General features: G+C 40.0%; 1 protein-coding gene across 9 annotated transcripts in view; it reads right to left on the reverse strand.

Moving 5' to 3' along the window:
* Positions 1 to 25,997, reverse strand: part of plcb3 (phospholipase C, beta 3 (phosphatidylinositol-specific)) — a 357,037-nt gene that overhangs the window by 10,732 nt on the left and 320,308 nt on the right. For 8 of the 9 annotated variants that reach the window (XM_051920110.1, XM_051920112.1, XM_051920124.1 and 5 more), the window contains 4 exons: positions 25,163 to 25,239; positions 16,075 to 16,164; positions 6,356 to 6,413; positions 6,163 to 6,249 (listed from right to left, as the gene is read on the reverse strand). In XM_051920110.1, the coding sequence (XP_051776070.1) occupies positions 6,163 to 6,249; positions 6,356 to 6,413; positions 16,075 to 16,164; positions 25,163 to 25,239 (312 nt within the window). Of the gene's footprint in view, positions 1 to 6,150; positions 6,250 to 6,355; positions 6,414 to 16,074; positions 16,165 to 25,162; positions 25,240 to 25,997 lie in introns of those variants that run through there. The other variant, XM_051920136.1, reaches the window with a different exon arrangement.

Consider the following 25,997-nt stretch of genomic DNA (forward strand, 5'->3'; position numbering starts at 1 on the left):
CAGGCAGTGTGAATGCCTAGAGAGCGAGGGTAGACGCGGGCCGGTGAAAAAGGAGGGTTGGTGGGCAGGGAAACGTCTTCCGTGTTCCTGCAGGACCATCTAAGAAGACGCATGTTTGTCGTGGATGCGAATTGCTGTATGTAGCGTGTAAAACAGTTTGCTATGGTGCACGTGGTCGTGCGTCGTAACCGAAAACTCGGTTTTAAAGACTGCTTACTTCATTGTGTTTTAACCTCAGTTTTAAAGGACTGTTTTAAGGATCCCATGGGATACCCCTCGCAAACCGTTTTACACGCTGCATATGGCGATTCACGTCCGCGAGAAACATGCCTCTATGAACAGTCAACGTGGCTCGGAGGTGCATGTGCCCTCTACGACAGACGAATATAAATGACGCCGTTTTTTATGTGTTGTTGCGTCCCAGTTGGTGGGCGTGGCTCTGCGAGTTGTCGTCGTATCCAATGGTCTTAGAGTTGGTGGGCGTGGCTCCTTCCTGCGTGCGCCATGGGTGTCTTACTTGTCGGCGGCTTAGTGAATCCACGCCCCCTTCCGGCGTGCTTTCCATGGTTGTCTTGCCTTAGTGAATTATATATATAGATTATATGTTCAAGGTGCAACTGAAGCCGTTGATGACATTCAGTAAATCACAGAGCCAACTGCACTTGAACTGGCTGCACGCAAACACACAGAGGTAAACGCTGATGCTTGCAGGCTTGTCTAGTGCAGCTGCTGAATCCCAGGGACAGTGGTGCTGCAGTTCTGCCGGTGCCGGCAGTGGTCGTGAGCTGGCTGCTCAACAAATATACGGCACTGACTGATCAGCTCCGGTGTGCTGGCAAATTGCTCTGTGAAGCAAATATAGCGGTTGCGGGGTTCAATGAATGTACGTCGCCGAATATACTCATCCCCTGCATGCTGGCAAATTACACTGAGACACGACTATAGCCGGTTGCAGCATTCAACGAATATACATCGCCAAATATACTCGGTTCCAGCGTGCTGGCAAACTGTACTGAGAAACAACTTTAGATGGTTGCGGAGTTCAATGAATGTATGTCACCGAATGTACTCAGCTTCGGCATGCTTCCAAATTGCACTGGAAGCTGACTCCAGCCGGTACCGGCGGTTTAAGGGTTAAGTGAATATAATTTCAGTTATGTTTGCTAATGTGTTTGGAGCTTTAGTAAACAAGTGAATAGGAGTAGCTGAGCACTCCTATTTTTTTTTTCTTTTTTTGTATAATATTTGAGTTCATATGAATAGTAAACTATCTCTAACTAACGTTAGGTAACTTGTGTTTTGGAGTATATCCACAATTAGCTTGTTACATATTTTAGTCCATTATTTTTTTTATTTTGGCATAATATAGTACATGATGTGATAAACTACAACACTTTTTCTTCAGAGTGTGATGATTAAAACATCTTTCTCTGTCTGCAAAATCATTCTTGTGTATTCCTGCTACCTCTACTCCCTCTGAGCGCCTCTTCTCAGCAGCTGGGAATATTGTCTCAAAGAAGAGAGTCAGCCTCACACCACAGCATGTCGAAATGCTCACGTTCCTGCACTGCAATCAGGAATATATGAACTGAATCTTTTATAAACTGTACATTATTGTTTTATTTTATTTGAATTGAAGCTTTATTTAAACATTTGGACTTTAAGACACACCATTGGCCATTTTGGTTAAGTTAAATGCACGTTTTTTGTTTAAAGACTATGTGCACTATAGTTTGTATTGTTTAATGCATTTCTTTTTTATTGTGATGGTCACACTAATATAAAACAACTGATTATTTTCAAATTCATGTGTTTCACTGGTTGTTATTTTAATTTGATTATTATTAATTTTAATTGTGTTAATGCAGAGACATCAGGGTGACATTCAGAGGTGGACAGACGTGAGCAGATGAGGTCAGACATGCACTGGAGCCCAGAACAGGATGTGCAGCCACAGGTCGCAGGCATCAAAATAGTCAGGCATGAAATAATCATGACTAATCAAAAAAAAAAAAAAAATCAAATGATTAGTCAACTACCAAAATAATAATCATTAGTTGCAGCCCTAGGGCTTACACAGCTAGTTTTATAATAATGAATTACACACATGCAAACCTTTGCATTTTAAACTGTACATTTGAAAAAGACTCAGCACCTGAAGCCTTGTATTTGTAAATCACTTTTTTTCCCAGGTGGCATTAATTAAAACACTAAATGCATGACTCAGCATTACTTAGACAGGTAGAATATCTGTTTACTAATCACATTTTTCCTATTAGAGTTTAAATTGTTGTATTTACTTGCAATGCAATGGAGCAGCATCCTAATGATAACTGAGACAAAAACTTCAAGTGTTTTTAAAATCCACTAATAAATGCAACTTTTATGGATATTCTCAAATTTAATATTCACACTACAACTTAGAACTTTAATTACAATACATCACGTTTCAAGTTTTTGATACCTTGATTAACAAAAATTATTGCACATTTCAGTTTTTATTGAATTACAAAAGGTAAAAAGTTTTGGTGGCATCATTGAGAGCTTTTTAAATGGATGTACCTGGTATGGAAACTGCACTGCCCTCAACCAGAAAAAGCTTTGTGGATTATAATGCGGTACACCGGATAAATCCTTGGAGGTGAGCATCCCTCCCACTAGGATGTATATAGTTGGTGGTGTTTGACAAAAGCAGGAAGAATCAAAGATAACAGCCGCCCAAGCCACAAATTGTTCTTTATGTTACCATCAGTCCAACAGTACTGCAGGTATTAGGTTCTGTACCAGTAGGTTCTGGGACAGCTTCTTTAATCAGGTTATCAAGCTGCTGAGCTCTGGCTAAAGAATCTTTATTTTTGTATACGTGTTGTGACACATGAGTCACTATGTTGTCCCTAAGAGAAGATGTGGAGTCCACAGGCTTCAGGAAAACCACTTCTTATTTATAAACCACTATTATTTTTTAAAATGGGCACAGTCAGGGTCTTTAGTCAAACAGGAGCTTCCACTTTAATACACACAGACATAGCAAATAAGCAGTAATGGTGCCATGTTAGCAGCCGGGTTAGACTGTTCCCTGCATCAACCATCAGCTGACTGGCACATTGTGTGATGAGGCTGCAAATCTGCAGTTGCCTCAGTGACTGACAACCAATCCCTGCCCGCTTTGATATAGTTTTGGCACACCGCATAGCTGGGAGAGTTTCAGGGTCTCAAAACCGCAGAGTGTATTTTCCGAGTTAAGTGGCTTTATTGTCACACCAGCATACACATAAACACAGGACAAGTGCAAGACAAGTAAAGAACTATACTATACTAAAACAGATAAAAAAATAAGTAAAAAAATAACAGGTGATGAGTAGATAGTAATACACTGAGATAGTTAGAGAGAGAGATAGGCAGATAAATAGATAAAGAAAAGTAGTAACAAGTTTACTGCATATAAATAAACTACTAGAAGCAGATCTGAGGAGAGGGGGCAACAAAGAGTCCAGACAGCCGAGGGGTAGAAGTTTTTCAGGAAGCTAGCAGAACTGGTCTGGATCCTAAAATACCAGATTAAGTGTGACAAAGAGACTGGGAGGCTTTACGGATGAAATGCTTTATAAAGATGTCTTTAATGGAGTGTGGAGAGGTGCCAGTGACCTTTTTTGTTGTGTATACTATCTGTTCTAGGACCTTGTGGTCAGAGACATTGCAGTTCCTTAACCAAAGCAGGTTTGAGAATTTGAGAATCACTAACTGCCAAATTTTTTTCTGAATATTTTTTTTTATTTATTTCTATCCATCTACATCCGAATAGTAAGAAAAACAGCTACTTTCAACTATAGCACCAGTATTTTTTCCAAAATTTAAAATTATAGTCCGGTCCCCAAATGGGGATCATGGCATCCACCATCTACTTTTGATGCCATTCTTGAAAGCATTCCACATGTAGTCCAACATTGCATCTACAGCATTGTTTTCTTGCATTTTTACATTTGTTGTAGTGAAATCTAGATGTTCTTATGTCAACAGGAACACAAATTGATTGATGATTTAGGGAAAGATTTCCCCCCCAGCCTGTTTCGGATTGGATATTGGTGAAGACAGAGCAAGATACGCTCTGGCAACCATCCTTCTGTAATCCAGCAGGGGAATTGTACCGTTTGCGAGACAATAAAGTGTGTAGGTGTTCATCAGTGCTACATCAATGGCATTGGTAAGCAAAGAGATGTACCACTTTTTCCCCCTTATTCTGATTCTGTATTTTTGGATGTTGCAATCCATCTTGTCCACTCCCCTCATATGCCTGTTACACTCTGTGATCAGATCGGTCATGCTTGAGTCATCTCCGGTGTCTTTTGACTTGCCTTCATACACCTGCATCTGGTAACAATAGCCTGTTTGTGAGCAGCAGATCACCCATTGTTTGAATCCAAACCTTACGGGCTTACCACGCATGAACTGTTTCGAGTTACTGATGCCCATAGTATCGAAACCATTTGTTCATCAATGCTCAGATTTTAAGAGAACGTGCCAAATTGCAGAAAGTTTTTGTTTAGATTGGAAATCAATGGGCGAATCTTGAAGAACTTATCCTGTTCTGCTGGAATCCCTTCGAGGTCAGAATTGTTGCTTAGATTGAGGTACCACTTGATTTCCAGATACCTGTTTCAACTCCATGACCTCATCTTCACACCAATACAGTTCTTCTTGAGGAAGAGAATGATAGCCAGTGAAAAGAAGAATTCCAACAAATTTCCTGATGCGCTCATTTGAAAGCTGAAATTGATGGGCGTTTTTCTGTGTGGCATATGTCACAGTGTGCTGGACAATATTTGACACAATTCTGTTCACTAATGAGATCTTTCCTCCTTGTCTTCACTGCATCAGAATTTAGGTACACTTTCGAGTAACTGGGTTGTTTTTTCTTCCAGTTCAAATCCAAAGGCAGTTTACTCTTTTTAGCAGGTGGCGGGGCTATATCTTTTGTAGCTATACTTGTTGATGGCACAGCCAGGTCTACTATAGCAGTTTGATCCCTTCCTGTTGCAGAATGAATTTCAACAAGTTTGGGAACATCAATAATGTCTTAATTGATATCTTCATTGTTAGAAACTTCATTGACCTGTTCTGGAGGAATTTCCACAATATCTATAGAACCATTGTCGTCATCTTCATTGTCAGAATCCAAAACTCATTGGCATTTATAATATCATCGAATTTCTTTCAAAGAAGGATGCCTATGTTGAGCCATTTCCTATAAAACGCAATCACGAAGTATTTGCTGAAATTCTAGTCAATATCAGCTATGAGCCCCAAACAGGGCTTGAGGTATTTGGGTCCATTGTATCCATCCAAATTAGAGTGACATGAAAAAAGTGCTACTATCACATTCAACACTCACCAAGAATCAAGATAAATTCACAGTCACCAAAATTAGCCTTGGTGGATAACGTCTTTTCTGATTTCAAAAAACGTTTCACTTTTCTGATGAAAATCGCTGAATGGACTGGTAAAATGAGCTCATGTGCTCAACACACTGCATGCACGTGGTCACTTTAGGTTCCCTCTCACAGGAACATCCTTCTGGAGCACGTGAACATCCAGTTTTTCTACGTGACTGACAGAAGGCGTTACTAGGCGGGTAAAAGTACATGATCCCCAAATGGGGATTGCGGCAGTTACATTGTTTTTGTGAAATTATGTAATATTCTATGTAAACATTTGTATACATAGCATAAACTGTTCCACCAGCTGAAGTTTCACAACAATTTTGATGTGGCTTTTAGATGTTTTCTTTTTAATAAAATCATGCTACATGTGTCAAATGTTCATCCTTTCTTATTATCTTAGAATATGATGCATTTCTACTGTAATATTGTTATTTAAAAAAAAAAACCAGATTGTAGCTTTCCTACCATAAAATGACCTGAATTAACAAAGCTAAAGATATAGATTCAAGAGGTCATTGAAAAATGGAGAGGGAACTGCTAACCATCCAGTAAAGAATTCAATAGAGAGAATAACCACATAAATGAGGGCATATTATAATGAAATTTAACACTTAATCTACCCTTACATAAACAAAGGTTAATTGAGGTATGTATTTACCTTGTTTCTCTTTGGCAACGGGAATCACAAGTAATAGATTAACTCAGTTCAAGTTTAACTTCTTACCTGTGGATAATCTTCTAAAATTTGCTGCAAAATTCCCTGATGCTCATGAACCAGCTTTTCCTGTCGCTTTTTTTGTGCTTCATCAAGCTGCAAAAAGTAACACATAAAGTGCTCATCAATATAATACACCATACAAATTCTAGTGTTGCATAAAATAAAAACAGAAGAGAAAAGATGCTATAATATAACTTACACAACGTAAGAAACTGACAGACTCCGTTATGTGTTTGTTATTAATCTTAATCAGTTCACTGCAAAAAAAGATAGACATTATTACTTACATATATTTCAACACTTAATCCAATTTTGTATGCTACTAAAGTTGATATGAACTTGAAACAAGTACTTATTGGAACCATCTGTTTTCTTTGTAAAGCAGGAAGCAGTATAAAAATTTGTCGGCTGACAATGATTTCAAATCAACATCCCACAATCAAGAAACAATTCACAGTGCTAGAGAACTCTTGTCAAAAACCTTTATTCAGATAAAACTTTAAACGGCTTAGGCTCTACTTACTTAACTGCATTTAAAAGTAAATACCACAGCACACATTGCAATCTCATGAGAAGCTTTTAGCTACAGTGCCTCAAAGCTCTGGAAAGATTTGCTTAATGTGTAAGAGATGCCACATCCATCTCAGCATGTAAATCCAGGTTAAAGATTCAGTACTTCAGTATAGCATACCTTGATTACAGCTGCATGGTTATTTAAATTTTAGCTTTGTTGGTTGTTTGCACAAAAATACAAGCATGATAATAATTACTAACTGTGACCCTCCTATATTACTTCTTTTCTCATTATCCTGCTGTGGCATGTGGTGCTACTGCTAACTTACTAAACCCTTCTGGTGGGAAGTGACACAAAATATATTGAAAGCTTTGGGATTCAAGGACGAAAGGGTTTAATATTTTCATCAGACATCCATCATATGCTTATAATATTATACAATGCACAGGAGAGGTTGTGCAGTCAGTTGGCATTGATCCTAAGATCCATGACTTTGTCTGGTATGTGTTTGCGGACTCAACAAAGGTTCATTTTCAGACTAGAGCAGGGCTACTCAAATATAAATTTGAAAGGTCCACTTACTAAATTTCCATTCAGTCTGAGGTCCGGAAAAGTGACGGTCAAATTCCAAATAGAGAACTCCAAAAAAAGGCAATCCCCAAACTTTAGAACTATACACAAAAAAATGACATGGTAGGCCTTTTAGTGTGAAAGGTGACACCTTCTTTGTGCCACCAGTTGTTTGAACTTGGGCATAAAAGGTGTGAGGGCAAGGCGGAGGCACTGGTGTAAATGTTCATTGGTGAGGGTGTTGCGGTATGTGTTTTTCACCATGTTCATAGTGGAAAAGGCAGATTCACAGCAGTACGTTGAGGGAAACATTGTAAGAATTTGAAGGGCCATCTTCTGCAGGAGAGGAACACCTGCCGCAGTAACCATCTTTGTCCAGAAGGTGACAAGGTCACAGTGAGATTCCTGCAGTGCTAGGTTTTCTTGTAGCTCAATTAACTCTGTTTGCAGAGAAGCAGCACTGGCCCATTGGAAGACTTTTGTGGCTTCATTTGAGAATTCTGCAATATTTTTGACAAGAAATGGATTTTCGATGCACAGCAAGACTTGTTTTCCCAAAGGGAAATCTTCAAAGCGAGTTTGGAAATTTTTAATCAGCTTGTCCAGGAATTCAGCATAATTGTGATGGTGATGTTTTCCTGCAGTCTGATCCAAAAGTCTTGGGAAGTGAAGCAGGTCCTGCTGTAAGTCACATTTGAACACCTCCAGCTTCCTCTGGAAAGCACGGACAGCTAACATGAGGTCACACACTGTGCTGTTTTTGCCTTGGAGCTTCATATTAAGGTCATTAAGATGGGAAGTAATGTCCGTTAGAAAAGCAACAATTTCCATTTTCTCGTCATTCTTCATGAAATCCACAAACGGTGTGGCTTTTGCACTCTTCTGATCCAACAGAAATGTCTCCAGCTCTTTCCGCAGTGCCCAAAAACGCTCCAGTACCTTGCCTTTACTAAGCCACCGGACATTGTTGTGAAGGAGCAAATCATCAAATGTTGCATTCACCTCTATTAGAAATGAGCGCAATAAACGATGTTGCAAAGCAGAGGATGCTATCAGATAATTGACTAGTTTCATGACTGTTGTCATTACTTCTGAGTACCTTTCTCCAAGGCTGGCACACAAAACCATCTGGTGAATTATGCAGTGGTATGCCATGAGGTCAGGGTGGTGAGTTCTCAAGCGTGACACTAATCCCCTCTCTTTCCCAATCATACATGGTGCGCCATCAGTAGCAATGGAAACAACATGCTTCAGGTCTATCGCTCTGTCTCTAAGCATCTGTGTCACTGCTTCATAGATATCATCCCCCCCTTGTGTGTCCATGGAGGTTTGTGAGACCCAAAACATCTTCATGAAATTCTCCCTTTTCTTCATCAAAAAATCTGACAAAGACCATGAGTTGTGCATTGTCCGTGATATCTGTGGATTCATCCACAGCCAATGAAATGAATTTGGCTTTTTTTATAGCAGAACTAAGTTGTTCAAGCAAATCATCAGCGAGTATTTCAGCTCGTCTTGCAGCAGTGGAATCAGAACAGGGTATTTGGTTTATTTTCTGGATTATTTCATCCTTTTGAGTCCCTTCAAACAGTGCAGTCACCACTTCACTCATACACTCTTTGACTACTTCAGCATCAGAGAAGGGTTTCTTGTTTTTTCCCAGGACCCATGCTACTCTAAGTGAGGCTTCTGTTGCCCGCTCCTGTTGTGTGGCTGATCTAACTATTACACTGCTTGTAGCTTCATATCATGATTTCAGCTGGATTATTTTTATGGTCCTTACCTCTGAGTTCTGAGGGTAATTTTGTTCAAAATGTGCATGCTTGGTTTCATAATGGCGTTTCACATTACCACTTTTGATTATTGCTACCGTCTCGTTGCAGATTAAACACATTGGTTTTCTGCTTCCCACGGGGAGCACGAACGCATATTTTTCTGTCCACTCACTCTTACATTCGCGGTTTTCAAAATCAACTTTTCTTTTCTTATCAATGTACTGTCTTGAGCCAGCCATCTTCACTTTCAGTCAGCAAAAAAAAATTCAGTTATCGAAATTTGCACTGCCTGCGAGTGATGAGACTGCCTGTTCACCGGCCTGACCCAGAGCATGTGACCGGTACATAAATCTGGCTGCCGTGAATGAGCGAGCGAGTATTGGGGGGGAGGCGGGGAGTAGTGGGAACGATACTGTTACAACTGCTGTGATTGGACATAGATGAAGCAACCAAACCGAGTAGAAACCTCAAAGATATATCGCGCGGAATCACAATTGCGCACTTCATTGAGAACTCATTTGGATTATGATTAAATTTGCATGTTTGTTTTGGCGTCGGTCCAGATTTAACCGTATTTGGGTCCGGATGCGGACCGGAGTCCGCCTATTGAGTACCCCGGGACTAGAGTTTATTATTGACTGGAGTTTGTGTTTTATTGTCTCCTCTGTTGTCAACTGGCCATATTTCAATTATTGTCATAATGTGTTTAATCAAACTGAAATTCTTCTGTTCCAATTTGTGTATATAAAGAATGTACAGTTGTAGTGGAGAGAAAAAATTGGCAATATCAAGCATTTTAAGTATTTCTGCAAATTATGTTTTTTTATTGTCTTTAAACTTTTATGTTCTGTTTAAGCCAGTCTTTGCAAGCAGGTAGCCCTTGAAATTTCAAAGCAGGAATTGACTGACCAGCTAGCCTGGGGAAATACAGGTGGCTATGACATTAAAAGGCCAGCATCTGGACTGGGGAGGTGTAAAAGACTTTGCATTGATCTGCTTCTAACCAAGAGCCAAATCCCCATGAACTGTTTCTTTGATTAATGCATCCCAAACTGATTCAATAAGGTGTGTCAAGAAGCCACAGGATTCCTTTAAATCAATGCTGAGACAGATGCGTACTTTCTCTCTCTATCTGTCATTTTCTATGCTGACAAGAAGCCATCTCTGCTGTCCTAAACAGACAGCATGCTGAATAATTGGCCATGCTGGCCCACATCAGATCAGAGACTAATCAAGACATTAAGATAGAGAGCCACCCAGTAACTTATTACCAGGTTGTTTTGGTGACGCATGTAAGGTGTCTGTGGTGGTGCAACGTTGAAAAACAGTATGGCTCAGGCTCCATGGCTGCAGGTGTGTGCAGCCGCAGATTTGTAAAGCCCTGGAATGGTTAATGAGGAAATTGTCTACTCACATTAGCACGTGAACAATCAGTTAAGTAGGATTCCTCATTAGCAGTCCGCGGGTCATTGACACACTTGCACTTACTGAGGGTAAGAGGAGTCTGAGTGAGAGACTGAGAAAAAAGAATGGAAGGAACAGAAACCAAGAGAGTTCTTGGTAAGATCAATTGTACTGAGCAGGGAGATTGCTCAGGCTCCCTGGTGCCTGCAGACGCCAAAGGAAGGGGGTGGGATGCGGGAGCTGGACTCAAGTGTTGGTTCCAACAGATGCAGAATGCTGGTCAGGACGGGAACAAAGAGAAGGTTGTCAGCAATTGCTGGGAGCCTTAGCCCTGCTGAGCACACCCATGTGGGTGAGCAGGGGAGACAAGGGGTGGAGCACTGGGATGTAATGAGTGAAGATGATCCTGTTTGTGATTTTATTCCTAAATAGATAGGTAGTTACAAAAAAAGGAGAACAAAACATAAATAAATAAATGGTAAAAAGTACAAATGGTCAATTGTTATAACGTCATAAGGCAGAGTGGTGGCCAGGTCAGGAATCGCTTGTTTCGACAACAGAGTTATAAAATCTCACACCAGTAGGAACAAATGATCTTCTAAAGTGTCCTGTTCTACAGAACAGAGAGAGAAGAAAACTGCTACGTTTACTTCTCTGACCTGCTAAAATGTTGTGGAGAGGATGACTACTATTGTCAAGGATGGCCTGTACCTTCCTCACTATACATCTTTTCACTACCACTGCCACGGAGTCCAGAGAATCCAGCACTGAGCCGGCCTTTTTCACCAGCTTGTCCAGCTTCTTCCTGTTTTATCCATCATACTGCCTCCCCAACAAATGGCAGCAAAGAAGAGGACACTGGCAAAAACTGTCTGATAGAACAAAGACCACCTCAATGTCCTCCCCTTGGATGTTAACAGGCTGAAGGGGAGCTTAGATCTGTGGAAATCAACAATCATCTCCTTGGTCTTTGTTGTATTCAAAACCAGGCAGTTCTTATTGCTCCAGTCACTGAAAGCTCCAATCAGATCCCTATATTTCCCTTCCTGCCCGTTCCTTATACGCGTCACAATAGCTGTATCATCAGAGTACTTCTAAATGTGGCAAAAGTCCGAGTTATATTTAAAGTCTGCTGGGTATAATCTGAACAGGAATGGAGCCAAAACAGTCCCTTGTAATGCCTCAACATTACTCTCTACTGTCCCGGAGACAGTTCCCCAGTTTCATAAACTGCAGTTGTCCAGTCAGGTGGTTATGAATTCAAGAAGTGAAGGTGGAATCCACACCAATTCTCTCCAATTTATCTTTAAGAATGGAGGGCTGGATGGTGTTAAATGCACTCGAAAAATCTAAACATAATCCTTACATAACTACCCATTTCATCCAAAAAGGAGTCTGGTGTAGCATGTAGAGGACTGCATCCTCAACACTAATGTGCTTCTGGTATGCAAACTGTACGGGATGCAGTGTATACTGGTCTTGTGGTCTGAGGTGATGCAGAAGCAGCTGCTCCAGTGTCTTCATGACATGTGATGTGAGGGCCACCGGTTGGTAGTCATTTATTTCAGTTGGTCTCCCAACTTTGGGAATCAGGCACAAGACAATGTTTTCCACAGGGCTGGAACCCTTCCACTTTGAAGACTCAAGCCGTTACAATATCTGTAGAGGCAGGGCAAGGTGACCTGCACACTCCTGCAGCCTGGGACACATGCCATCTGGATCAGCTGCCTTTCCAGGGCATAGTCTCCTCAGCTGTACTCTCACCTGTAGCAGATGTTGCATCAACAATGTAAGGGGTGCAGCAATGATGAGGAACAAAATCTGTTTCTGCAGTGGTGGGAGAAGGAACAGGTGACCCATTCTGTGACATAAAGCTGGTGCTGGACACCATGTCAAACCTGTTGTATGTTAAACAAGTTAAACTCATTGGGCTTGTTCTCATACTTTGATGTTGCATGGCTCCTCTTCTCTTTATAGTCAGTAATGGTCTTCATTCCCCTCCACACCTTGTTGATGTTGTGTTGAAGCCTCATCTCCTATTTTCCTATATTGTCCAGTTTTGCCTGCTTTAAGGTCCTCATCTTCTTCACGTTGTGCTCTACCAGCTTAAGCTTCTCCCTATCGCCAGCAATGAAAGCCTCCTTCTGTGGGTTAAGGAGTTTCTTGATGTTACTGGTAATCCAAGGTTTATTGTCGGGAAAGCACTAAATAGTTTTTGCTTTTACAATATCCCTGCAGAAATGTATGTAGTCCAATGTGAAGACAGTTGTCCTGTCAATGTTAGTGTCTGTACTATTCTCCTGTAACTCCAGCAGTATATTCCAATCTGTACACTCAAAGCAGTCCATAAGAGAATCTCTGGCCTCGGGTGTCCACTACCTGAATGACTGGATAGTTAATAGGCTGCCTAATAACACAGGGTTTGTATACTTGCCCCAAATATACCAGACTGTGCTCTGATTTACCAAGTGATGGTAATGCAGAAGCACTTTAGGCCTCCTTGATGTTGGCATAGCACAGGTCCAGTGTTTTATTTTCCCACTTGGAACAGTCAACGTACTGTGTAAAACCAGCCAAGTGGGAGGAAATGTTGACATGATTGCAATCCCGATATAACAATAAAAGCATCAGGGTGTTGGGTCTGCAATTTTGTCACAGTCTTGTGCGTGACGTCACACGCCACTCTGGGCTCTGCCTGTGGAGGAGTGTAAACAATGACGATGATGTGAGAAAATTCCCACAGTACATAGTGAGGTCTCAGACGGACCAACAAGAGTTCAATATCTGATTTTTTTTATTTCTGAAATGGGTGGATTATTTATTGCAGGTTTTATCTTCTGCACTTTAATATTTTTATTGGATAATGTATTAATAGGATTGTACTGCACTATTTACTTGGACAATGCAGACTTAATTGTAATTAAATATACAAGCACTGTTTTGCACATACAGTACCTTTCTTGTTTATGTGTCCTCATTGCCCTAGCCTTCTTAGTTAATGCTGTCGATATCTGAGTAAAAGAAGGAAAGGTGCCAGCAGCAAGCAAGCAATGGCATCAAAGTTGTATTATTTTAAGCAACAGATTGGTACTCTGCTCATATTTTGGGCAAATTACCTATAATACATGATTAATAAATTTTTAAATTGTGCCTATGATGGTACTCTGTGTTGTTGCCTTAGTTCATAGATATAAAAGGCAGTCTAACATATGAGGGATTTGGGAGTGCTTTCATTAGATCTACATGACAAAGAGTAGGAGGCACTTACCGTTTACGAGAAAGATGAAAAATAAGGCATTAATAATGTGATGGTATTATAGATCTCATGTTACTGTTCTTAGACAGGATATAACCATTGCCAAATCCATCTTTAGATTTTTTTAAAAATTTTTGTAGTTTTAATGAAACTTAGTTTACAGAAGTCTTATCTAAAATCTCCTATCAATTCCAATCTTAAAACTTCCGAACTTGATTTATGATGTAGAAAATTGTATTTAAAAATTTCATAATGGGCTGTGATGATGTCAATGTGTAACGATGTGCTTTCCTACTTATTTTAAATGGTTAAATTTGTGGAAGAGACAAATAATCCACACCATTTAGCTTAATGAGCACACACTGGCAAGTAAATTGCTTCTTTTGAACAATGCAGCGAAAGTAGGAGGATTAAAAGGCTGAGGACGTGCAAACAGTAGGATACAACAGTTGAAAACCTAATAACAGTTTACAAATATACAATGGTCCAAGACTTCCAAAAGATGTTTTTACACCAAGGGGAGGGTGTTAGCAAGGATGTACCAGTACTTACTGTTATATTAACTGAGGTAACTGGGACTGTTAACATGTACACAATGTGTGTATTACAATTTTTGTTCCTAATTAATGTTTGTAGCCTACAAAGATGTCACTTTCATTTACTTGTACACAGTGCATATTCATGCTTTAGAGTTTGTTTTTTTCTCATTAATTCAACATGTGACATTGAAAGCTGAAAAAATGTGGAAATTATACTAAAACTGAGTAGTATATGTCAACACACACATATACAGTACAGTAGTATAATACAACACAAACTAAGCTTCTGTGAGTAAATACTTCTTCCCATAACAGCTGCAATAAATTACACAATATAATGTGTCTTTACCATATGTTTTACATTTTTTTTACTCCTTAGGACTATTTCCATTATGTATTTAGTGTCTAAGAATATTTAGATGTTTTTTGAAGAATATAAACAGCTTTGCTTATTTGGATCACAGAAAAGTCACATTAAAAAAAACAACATGTGAGAAGGTGGCTATTATTATGTGTCATGTGATCACAGATACAATATTAGGGATCATTAGCATAGCATAAACAATTAACCTTGTAAAAAACTAAATTAATATCACAATTTTTAACATATTTCCAGAAGAATATGGGATTTAAGTGTACATTTAGCAGAAGCAGTTTCAAGAAGCAAGTGTATCTGCTAATCATAATCTAAATTAATGCAAACTTGATACATTATTGGAGAAAGTTAAATAGATGATCTAAATTCAAGGGGGAATGGGAATAGAAAGAACCTTTGACAACAAATTTAAATTGCCTGCTTTTTCACTTCCATATTTGTCCCAGATTTCACTAAACTCTACCTTGGCTCTGCCTACAGGTCTACCTATAAACCAGTACACTAGAAAGTTACTGGAGATGAAGGACTGATAAATTCTTACTTGTTGAAAAGTGACAGAGACAGAACATGGTAGAGAATTATAAAGGGCTATATCAGTTTGCATTATTCAAGCAAAGACTTTTTTTTAAATCTCTGAAGTACATAATTGTTGGTGCCCAACCATTTAAAATGTTTTGCATTTCCCATATGTTCATAATGTTTCTTTTTTCCCCCCAAAGGAATAATTTTGTAATGCACATAAGACTGACTGAAAATCTTTATCTGTTGAATGCAAAGTATCCTCTCTGTGTCTTCTACTAAGTGACAGTGGGCATCTGATTTGAAACAGAAAAATGAAACTGCTGATTACTAAAAAAAATGTAGACCTCTCTACCAACAACATTTGTATTACATTGCTCTCTACAAAGATGTTTTTTTTTAAGTGACCCAGTATTTTATATATTATATGTGTAAGGAGCACTAAATGCTATGTGATATATAAACATAAGGAAACTGAAATTGTATGCATTGTATCAAGACAAGGGAGGTGCTGCTGCTTCTCAGCTCCAGAGTCCAGTGCTTGGGTACTGTCTGTGTGTAATTCTCTGCTGTGTTTTTGTCTCTGTGTGGGATCTTTTCCAGCTTTCCTCCCACATCACTAAGACATACAGTTGGTTTAATTGGCAACTCCTTCGACAGGACAGTGTGTGTGTGATTGTGTCCTGTAAATGACTGGTACCCCATCTGAATTTGGTTTCCACCTTGTGCCTGATGGTACAGGGACAGGCAGAAGCCGCCTGCAATTCTGACCTGAATAAGTAAGTTAGGAAATTAATAGATGGATGGCTGATATTAAGAAAAAGTTTCAATATGTGTACCTTAACTGTAATCCTACTACCAAGGAAAGTGTGGCACACTAGGTAGTTCAATATTCTGCCCAGATAAAATTAAATTTCTTTGAACAAGTTGCATTCCAAATGAGCCAACAAATAGAAGATGTTTACCCTTCTGCTTTCTGGCGGTCACGGATTTTGGCCTCTGTAATGCTATTCTGTCGTTTCCGGTCAAGAATTTTTTGCAGATCCTTCTTCTCTCTGAAAAAGGTAAAACAGTAAATAAATAATCCAATTAAAACAAAGGTGAGGTGGAGGTTAAACTGAAAATAAATAAATCCATTAAAAACGAGGTTAAAAATGTTAACTAAAAAGCCCGGTGCCTTCTTCCTCACAGATGGCTCTTCTGCTTATCCCAAACTGGCCTTGCAGCAGAGGAGTCGCCCTACTGACAAACGCAGCTGGCCTTCCACAGGTCCGGGTCCCTGCCGTCACAAGGCAACGGTAAGACTTCTTTCTCTGGGGACCTAGGCTTGGGACCCCAACGACCATGGCACTCACATTGGAGCTCTCCTACCAAGCCTCCTCTTCTACTGCGAGTTGCACCTTTTAACGCTCATTGCTCTGGCTCCCCAAGTTTCTCAGCCAAAGATCACTCCTTCAGGCCCCGGTGTCAGCCTCTCGCTCTACTCATTGGGCTTTCTTTCCCAGCTACCTGCTTTCTTTCCCTCGAGCCTTCTGCTTGCTCACACCAGCTCCTTCCGCCTCCTCTCTCTCTTTAACGTTTGTTCATTTTTTGTTGTCTTTTTCAATCCTTGATTCCCCTCTCTTGCACTCACGCTTCCCTTTTAAAATGGGGACGTGGCACAGCTGTGGTAATCAGCAGTTCCCGGCATCAATTAGGGTCACAGGCAATCCTACACCTAAGTGCAGGGCTGTCTGCGCCCGCATCACGCACAGGAACCGCTCTTGTCACGCTACCACTCAACCCCCCATGCCGAAGATGTGAAAGTGGCAATTATTTATTTAAGCTGCCAAACAGCCACAGGCAGGCAGTGCGGTGTAGGCTTTGGACTTCATATCCTGAGGTTGTGGGTACAAGCCCTGCTACTGATGCTGTGTGACCCTGAGCAAGTCACTTGACCTACCTGTACTCCTATTTGAAAACCAATAGAAATGTTGCCAAAATGTCATACGTCACCTTGAATAAAGACGTCAAATTAGAAACAGGATAAATAGCCTCACACAGCTCTGTTAATCCCTTCAGTGTTGATGGCGGGGGGTGTAGCGGGTTGTACCATTAACAAGTCTCATGTGCTTGTGACCTAGTGACTGGCACCTGTGACTCCAAAGTGTCTGAGAAGCACTGTTTTAGGTGTATGTGTCAGTATGACTAGCTCTGTGCTTAGGGCTGCCAGGAAAGGCATTGTAAAGCACTGGAAGAAGCTGGTATGAAAGTTTACTTTCTTTATTCCAAATGTGACATGTAAGAAAAAAGCAACCACAACAAGAAAAATAAATAAAAACGCAGTGAATTTCTGTGGGGGAACTGCAGCAGAAGATGATGTATATATGTTAGGGTACCAAGCCCCCTGGCAACTTTGGTACCCAACCCCCAGTTGCAGCCAAATCACGAAATTCTATAAATATGTAAAAGAAAAATTAATTATTACTTAACAGAGTAAAAATCATGAAATGAGAATAAAAGAGCCGGTTATACTTCCTTAGAAGGCTGGCGTCCTTCAACATCTGCAATAAGATGCTGTAGATGTTCTATCAGACTGTTGTGGTGAGCACCCTCTTCTACGCTGTGGTGTGCTGGGGAGGCAGCATTAAGAAGAAGGACGCCTCATGCCTGGACAAACTGGTGAGGAAGGCATGGAGCTGGACAGCTTGACATCTGTGGCAGAGTGACAGGCGCTCAGCAGGCTCCTGTCAATAATGGAGAATCCACTGCATCCACTAAACAGTGTCATCTCCAGACAGAAGAGCAGCTTCAGCGACAGACTGCTGTCACTGTCCTGCTCCACAGACAGACTGAGAAGATTGTTCCTCCCCCAAACTATGCGACTCTTCAATTCCACCCGGGGGGGTAAACGTTAACATTATACAAAGTTATTGTCTGTTTATACCTGCATTGTTATCAATCTTTAATTTAATATTGTTTTTTTTTTTTTTTTGTATCAGTATGCTGCTGCTGGAGTATGTGAATTTCTCCTTGGGATTAATAAAGTATCTATCAAAAATATTTACTCTCTTACCGATTAGAGTATTCCCATTAAACTGAGGTCCACTATGCTTGATGAGTATTTATAAGAGACTAAATAAACGATCCATTAGTTTTAACTGACATTCTTATAGATAAAAGAACTTTTTTTAAAAAATGACTAATTTAAATAACCAGAAAAATCACGTGAAAACTAAAGTGGTATGCAATGGGTCATCATTACTTGACCTTCAGCTAACTAAATCACCTAAATACAAACAACTTTCTTGATATTTTAGTTTAACTTAAAAACGGAATAAGAATCTGAATATCTAACAACACATATATATATATAGTAGATATAAAACTACAACTGCAAAACTTGATTTGAGAGATTGTCTAGGTCAGGGGTTCTCAACGTCGGTCCTGGGACCCCCTGTCGCTGCAGGTTTTTGTTCCAACCAGCTTCTGTTTTTAATTGAACTCCTGGGCTAATTAAGTGAACTGATATTTCCCAAGTTCTGTGTTTAGGGACTGCGGTGGGTTGGCACCCTGCCCGGGATTGGTTCCTGCCTTGTGCCCTGTGTTGGCTGGGATTGGCTCCAGCAGACCCTCGTGACCCTGTGTTCGGATTCAGCGGGTTGGAAAATGGATGGATGGATGGATGTGTTTAGGGAACAATATATTAATTAGAAAACTAAGTTTGCTAAAAAAAAAAATATTAAAATGTACCAGGCAGTTATATGGGAATAATGTATTTTTTTCTTTTTAACAGTATTTTCATCTTGATTTTCATTCTACTGTTCTAGGTGTTCTAATTGTTTAATTAATCCATTATTTACTAATTAGTGGGTCTGACGCTAAAGTAGTTGCAGCCTTTGATTATTCAGTGTTGTTTGCCAGCGTATCTGATCTGCTCGTTTTAAGTTGTCATTATTAAGATACAACGAAAGGGGGAAAAACTTCACAGAGAAAGGGCAAAGTATAATGAAATCAACAAAAGAAAGTTAAGCATTTAAATCTATAGCAAAAGCAGAAATTTTATAAATGTCTTATAAATGTAAAAATCATGCTGCTATGCTTTTCTGAATGTCAAATAAAAGAAAAAAAAAAACCAGCTAATTAAATGAGCTCAGTGTTATCAGGTGTTGTCACTGATTAGGAATCTGGTTGGAACAAAAACCTGCAGCCACAGGACCGAGTTTGAGAAACACTGGTCTAGGTGCAAGAGACAAAATGTTGCCAAACTGGGGACACCTTGTGTCAAACAGAACAACTTTGTAATAGTATGGGGTATAACATCTAAACTTGGCACAAATATTTTTTTGGTTTTATTTAGCTCATATAGGAATAAACAATGGTTTTTAATCATATTCTTTTTTTTCCACTTGAAGTATTGAACTTGCTATTCTTCAGTCATCTGTAGCTCCTTTACTACAAAAGCACAGTAATAAACATTTTTTGGGGTATGTAATTTAGGTACAATAATGCCAAAAAGGCCTTAGTGGATAAGGGGTTAAGTGAACAAACACCACATTCAATAAAATGTAATTTAACGTTTCTCCAAATTCCTGTTCGGCCTGAAGCTATCATAATTGCCAAGAATGTTTCACAAAAGCATGTCCTGTGTAATCTCTCAAATGAAATGTAAGATACTAAGAATGTACTGTACAATGGCATTGTAAATAGAATTGATTCTGTAAATATACTCATTAATTAAGGATTTAGATTTAGAATAATACCACTGAAGAGCTTTTCACTAACTTACCATAAAATAAAGGCTACACTAACAGTGTGGAGGTTACTAAGGTCCTGTATTGCCAATAAGAATATGAGGGAAACATCCACTTGTTGTAGTGCGGTTAGTCATCACACCCATGCAAAAGGAGGGACGCTGGTGGGGGCTATAAACTCTACAACCCACACGTACAACTGGTAGAGATGAGAGAGAGAAAAAGAAGGAGAAGGTGTGTTGACACCAGGAGGAATTATGCAAAGTTCCTTTGAGGAATTAAGGTTTAAATAACCAGTTGGGGCCAGGGATGCCTGACTCTCTATGCAGGGAGAAGTCGGATGGCTAGACCACAAGGGGGTAAGCAAAAGGTCACAACACCTTCTAGCTGATACAGAGAAGCACAAGGACTCCACTCAGTCATTTTACTTATAAAAAGAAGCACTCGGTATCCTAAATGTGCATTGGTACAGGATAATATGGCAATGCAGTGGCTATTTGCTAGGGTATCACAGCCTCACTAACACTGGCCATTTTATTCAAAGAAACCAACAATGTATCCATCCATCCATCCATTTTCCAACCCGCTGAATCCGAACACAGGGTCACAGGGGTCTGCTGGAGCCAATCCCAGCCAACACAGGGCACAAGGCAGGGAACCAATCCCGGGCAGGGTGCCAACCCACTGCAGACCAACAATGTAAGCATTGATAAGTCTTACTTGTTTTGTACAATTATTTTATCCTTCCTCTTGTGTTAGGGTCAGCACCGACCCGTTTTACTTTTTAAATGCATAAAACTACTACCTAATTTTGTTTATTGCATCAAGGCTTTTTGACTGTGTCAGGAATCTGTATTTAATTAAAATAAAACAAAAAAAAACAATTGTACTAAATTATAAAATGCTCTGGTGAAAATTATTACCTTTGTGTTGGTAGGGTCAGTTTTGACCCAGTTATAATTTAAGGTTATAAAACAATAGTTAGGGTCAAAACAAAAATCATAAACACACTTTGAGGGACTTCTCTCTTTGCCTGTGTGTCTCCTTACCTGAACAAACAAAACAAACAAACAAAGACAGAGATGTTCAGACATGTAAGGCTTGCATTAGACAAACTTAGTTTAGCGTTGGTGACTTGCAGAGTACACATCTCCTGTTTGCAGCAGTCAAAAATGAGAAGAAGATTTACAGTAAGCCAAGCTCTGGATCATATCTTTTCTGAAAATGAGGCAGAGGACACAGAACAGCATAGTGATACAGATGAGCAGGTTTCCGAGGAGGAAGACATTGTAGAGTATCTACCAGAAGGCACAGACACATCTGATGAGGAGGACACCGATGCTGAAGCTGCACTCACTCCTGCTGAAACGTTCAAATCCAAAAGTGGTAACATCTGTTGGAGCTCAGTACCTCCTGACTTACATGGCAGGGCAGCTGCTGCAAATGTCATCAAAATGACCCCTGGAATCACAAGGTTTGCTGTGACGAGAGTAAGTGACATCAAGACATGTTTTGATCTGTTTATGCCATCCATATTACTAAACGAGAATGGTAAACCGGATATGGACGCAGGGACCTGCCCGTGGACGCAAAAGACATAGTGCGCAAGTGCCACACAAAGCCCCCCCTCCAACGAGAATGGTAAACCGGATATGCCCATAGCACACAAAAAAAAAGGAGTCAGACGCAGGCGTCACACAAAGCCCATAGCACAAAAAAGAGGAATCACACCCATGCCCCAGAGTGAAACGGGACAGACTACGGAGTCCACACGGTGTCACCCATCAAGCCCGAGATTACAGTGCCCAAACCCAGTGTAAAACGGGACAGAATACGGAGTCGAGAAAGGTTCACAAATCAAACCCGACATGATACGCCACCCCAAAGCAAAATGGGACAGACTACGCAGTCCAGAAAGGGTCACAAATCAATTGGAGTACGGAAAGCGCCAGACAGTACGCAAACACACTACACATGCATGATCCACGCACCTCTAATAACCCACAAGCAAAAACACGATATAGTACAGAAACCACACAAATACGGACTCCACAACATATTTGAATCACATTACAGTGATACAATATTTACAGTGCACCCACACAAGACACAGGCACAACACCTGATGGGCAATAAGAATAAACGAACACTCTGTATTAAAGGTTCGTCATCGTCACACGTGAAGACTATATAGCATAACTTAATCATCACATTACAGTCATACATTTTTAACAATTGAACCACAGAAAACGCTACGTATTAACAATAACTGCAATCCATTATCCATGTTACTAACGCTAAACAAGGAAGAACTAATGTAGTTGCGCTCACGCCTCCAAAACAATAGACCAGATACCACTGTTAACGCGACGGGCTATATTATGTCCAAAGAATATTGATGTGGATCACATAATTAACCAAGTCATTGCATTACTACCTGGAGAAAGCCGCCTCTTTCTAACTACTGACAAAATTGATTCTGCAGACGACATTGAACATCTTTATTTCCCTTTACAATGTCTGAACACTATTAACCCAGCCGGATTGCCACAACACAATCTTAACCTTAAAATCAGAACAATTGTCATGCTATTAAAAAACGTTAATACTAAACAGGGTTTATGCAATGGTACAAGTTTAGTCATCAACACCATGTCAAACAATGTTATTGAAGCAAAAATACTTACAGGATCACATACTGACAATACTGTTTTAATTCCTAGAATTCACCTTACAAGTTCTGCCCTTGAATTGCCATTTACACTTGGGCGACGCCAATTTCCCAGTAAACCTGCATTTGCCATGACAATAAACAAATCCCAAGCACAGACCATGGACAGAGTTGGCATATACCTCTCTGAGCGCGTATTTGGACATGGACAACTTTATGTAGCCTTCTCATGAGTTCGGCGTTCATCTGACATTAAACTTAAAGTTATAAATATTCCAATACCAACAAAAAATCATTCAAGGACAACAAACCATCTTTACTACAAATATTGTATATAAAGAGATATTCCAATAAATCTTTGGGATTTGCCATACAATGCGTTCTTTACTTCCTATCCACCGTCTGAAACTGCGGAGGCAAAACAGGCACGGGTTCAAACCGAACGAGCTCAACTGACAGATATACGCCTACAACGCGCGTCTCAAACCGCAGAAGCAGGGCAAGCACAGGTTCAAAACAACGCAAGCTCCTACAACGCGCGTCTGAAACTACGGCTGACCAGCGGGCACGGGTTCAAAACACCGGGGGTAGGCGAGCGGGGGGCGGAGCCCCCTTGTTGTCACTAAAGAAAGTCATGATTGCTATGACAAACCTTGAAGGAAAAAAGGTTCATGGCGACATTGATGAGGAATACCTGGATGCTTATATTGGTGTTCTTCTTGCTGGTGTTTACAAATCCAGCAATGAGGCCACTGATAGTCTCTGGGATGCGTCGACAGGCAGAAATATTTTCCGGGCAACAATGTCACTTCAGTCATTTCGAATGATATCAAGAGTCCTTAGATTTGACAACAGAGAAACTAGAGAAAAATCTGACAAGCTTGCTCCCATCAGGGATGTCTGGGAAAGGTGGGTGCAGCTCCTTCCACTGATGTTCAACCCAGGGCCAGAGGTAACAGTAGATGAACGTTTTGTCCCTGCCCCAGGGAAATACGGCATAAAAATTTGGGCAGCCTGTGATGCAAAAACCAGCTATGCATGGAATCTGCAGATTTACACAGACAAACTTGCAAGTGGCATTCCTGAGAAAAATCAAGAAAAACGTGTAGTCCTCAATATGACTACTGGACTGCGGGGTCACAATATCACATGTGACAATTTCTTTACCAGCTATGACCTTGGACAAGAACTTCTCAGGTGGAAACTTACCATGGTGGGCACAGTAAAAAAAAAATAAACCTGAGTTGCCTGCCGAAATTTTGCCGGTGAAGGACACGGTTCCACTTTCTTCAAAATTTGCTTTTACAGACACCGCCACGGTTGTTTCATATTGTCCAAAAAAACACCGGAGTGTGATACTTATGTCCACTTTTCACAAAGACGCAGCTGTGTCATCAGCAAGTGACAAAAAGCCCATAATTATCTTGGACTATAATAAAAACAAAGGTGGAGCGGACAACCTGGACAAGCTGACTGCCACCTACACTTGCCAGAGAATGACCAGGAGATGGCCAATGGTTGTGTTTTATAACATTCTAGATGTGTCTGTGTACAATGCATTTGTGTTGTGGACCCACATTCACCTAGGGTGGAACTCAACCAGAAAAAACAAGCGGAGAATGTTTCTTGAGGAGTTAGGAAGTTCCCTTGTCAAGGCACACATTGAGCGAAGGGAACGGGTGCCCCGGGACCCAGCCGCTGCAGCCTTGGTCAGACAGCTGCAGAGCTCATGTAGCACTCCTTCCACACCATCCGCAACACAAAGAGCATCAGTGCCAGCATCCTCTTTGGCCAGGACTGCCTCAACATCAACCTACACGGCCACAGCCACAACCCCACTGAGGCCACCTGATTCTAACAGAAAGAGGTGTCAGGTCTGCCCTAGCAATAAAGACAGAAAGACAAACGTACTCTGCTTCTACTGCAAAAAATACATTTCCAAAGAACACACTAAAAGTGTCACTTTTTGCCACACATGCATCTAAATGCACATGCATGTTCTTGCACACAAAGACGTTTTTTGGAACTAGTGCCTCATTTCTATTGGTTTGATTTGCTTGATTGTTCGTTGTTTTGTTTGACCTTGCAAATCCACATTTTGAGATTTACTTATTTAGCTTTCCATTTATATTAAAGTTATTTTTGAAAATACTTTTTTGTCTTTTTCTTTGAAATAAATATATATGGGTCAAATTTGACCCGTAACACCATAGATGTTACTATAGTAATTAATATAATAATAAAAAATATATATAACAAATTTATTTAAGAGATGTGTTCTAATACCTCTCAGTAATAGTCAGGTAACATAACAACCTTTTATTTATTTAAATAATTCTCTTGAGGTTCATTTAATCATTTTTTAAAATTGAAAACGAGAGGTATGCTGTTAAAGTAAAAGCTCATGAGGTCACAGCAAAAATATTAAAAACCTTCTTTTAATGGACAAGGAAGCGTAACAAAGTAACCAAGAGGTAAGGAAAAAAATTGGATGATAAATAATTGTTTTGAGGGTAATATGGCTGATTAAAGACACGGGTCAAAACCGACCCGTTAACATAAGAGATAGTAACAGAAAGCTAACATAAGAGGAAGGTTATTTAAGGCACCTATCAGAAATTTTAGTTCTGTTTTCTAAGGCTCTCTTACTTCTCACACAGTTCCTGAAGCTTCTTTAGCTGGGTAGCCTGGCACTCCACTGCAGTTTCTTTTAGCTTAAGATGAGCCTGCAGACAATAAACAGGAGAAAGAAATCATTAACATGTCGTAATTAATCATTTTGTATCTGTATGAGATAAAAATTGATAAAAAGACAGTGAATAAAAAGAGGAATACTAAAACAACCAACTATTGTTGGTTAAGGCCACAGAAAATTTTAGTCTAACCCAGAAGCAATGGGCACCACCCTGAATGGGATTCCACTTCATCACTGGGTTCACAAGCTAAACACACTGTAATGGCTTAGTAATTTAAAACCGCTGATTGACCTGACAGAAATAATTTGGACTGTGTGGCACAAACAACAAAGAATCTACACATTCCAGACAGAAGGTACTCCAGCCTACTATTACACATTCAAATGGAAACAAATTAACACTCAAATTAGCAGCACTAGGCGAACCATCTAAAGATTTTCTCATTCAATATATAAGTGTTTAAATGGACACTGTACTCCTTGCCATAACCGTAATTTTCAAAATGATGTCCTTGTTTTTTTTTTTCACTGGTACAAAGTGCTTGAGACAGTCATTTGTTTATGTTACTGTATTTGTATGTCATTATCTGGATTTGGTTATGTATTTCTTTGGCTTGTCTTTCATCCTGACTGGTTTAGGAAATCTTGTTTTCACAGATGTCACAGAAGACAATGAAACAATATGGCAAATTGTCAATCATTGTCTCCAACCCATGGCTTTACTTCTACATGATATTCTTAACACATCTCGTCTAGTTTTGTGGGAGCTCCACTAACGAGTACACAGCA

This window comes from Erpetoichthys calabaricus, chromosome 1 (genome assembly GCF_900747795.2).
Source record: "Erpetoichthys calabaricus chromosome 1, fErpCal1.3, whole genome shotgun sequence".
Lineage (NCBI taxonomy): Eukaryota > Metazoa > Chordata > Cladistia > Polypteriformes > Polypteridae > Erpetoichthys > Erpetoichthys calabaricus.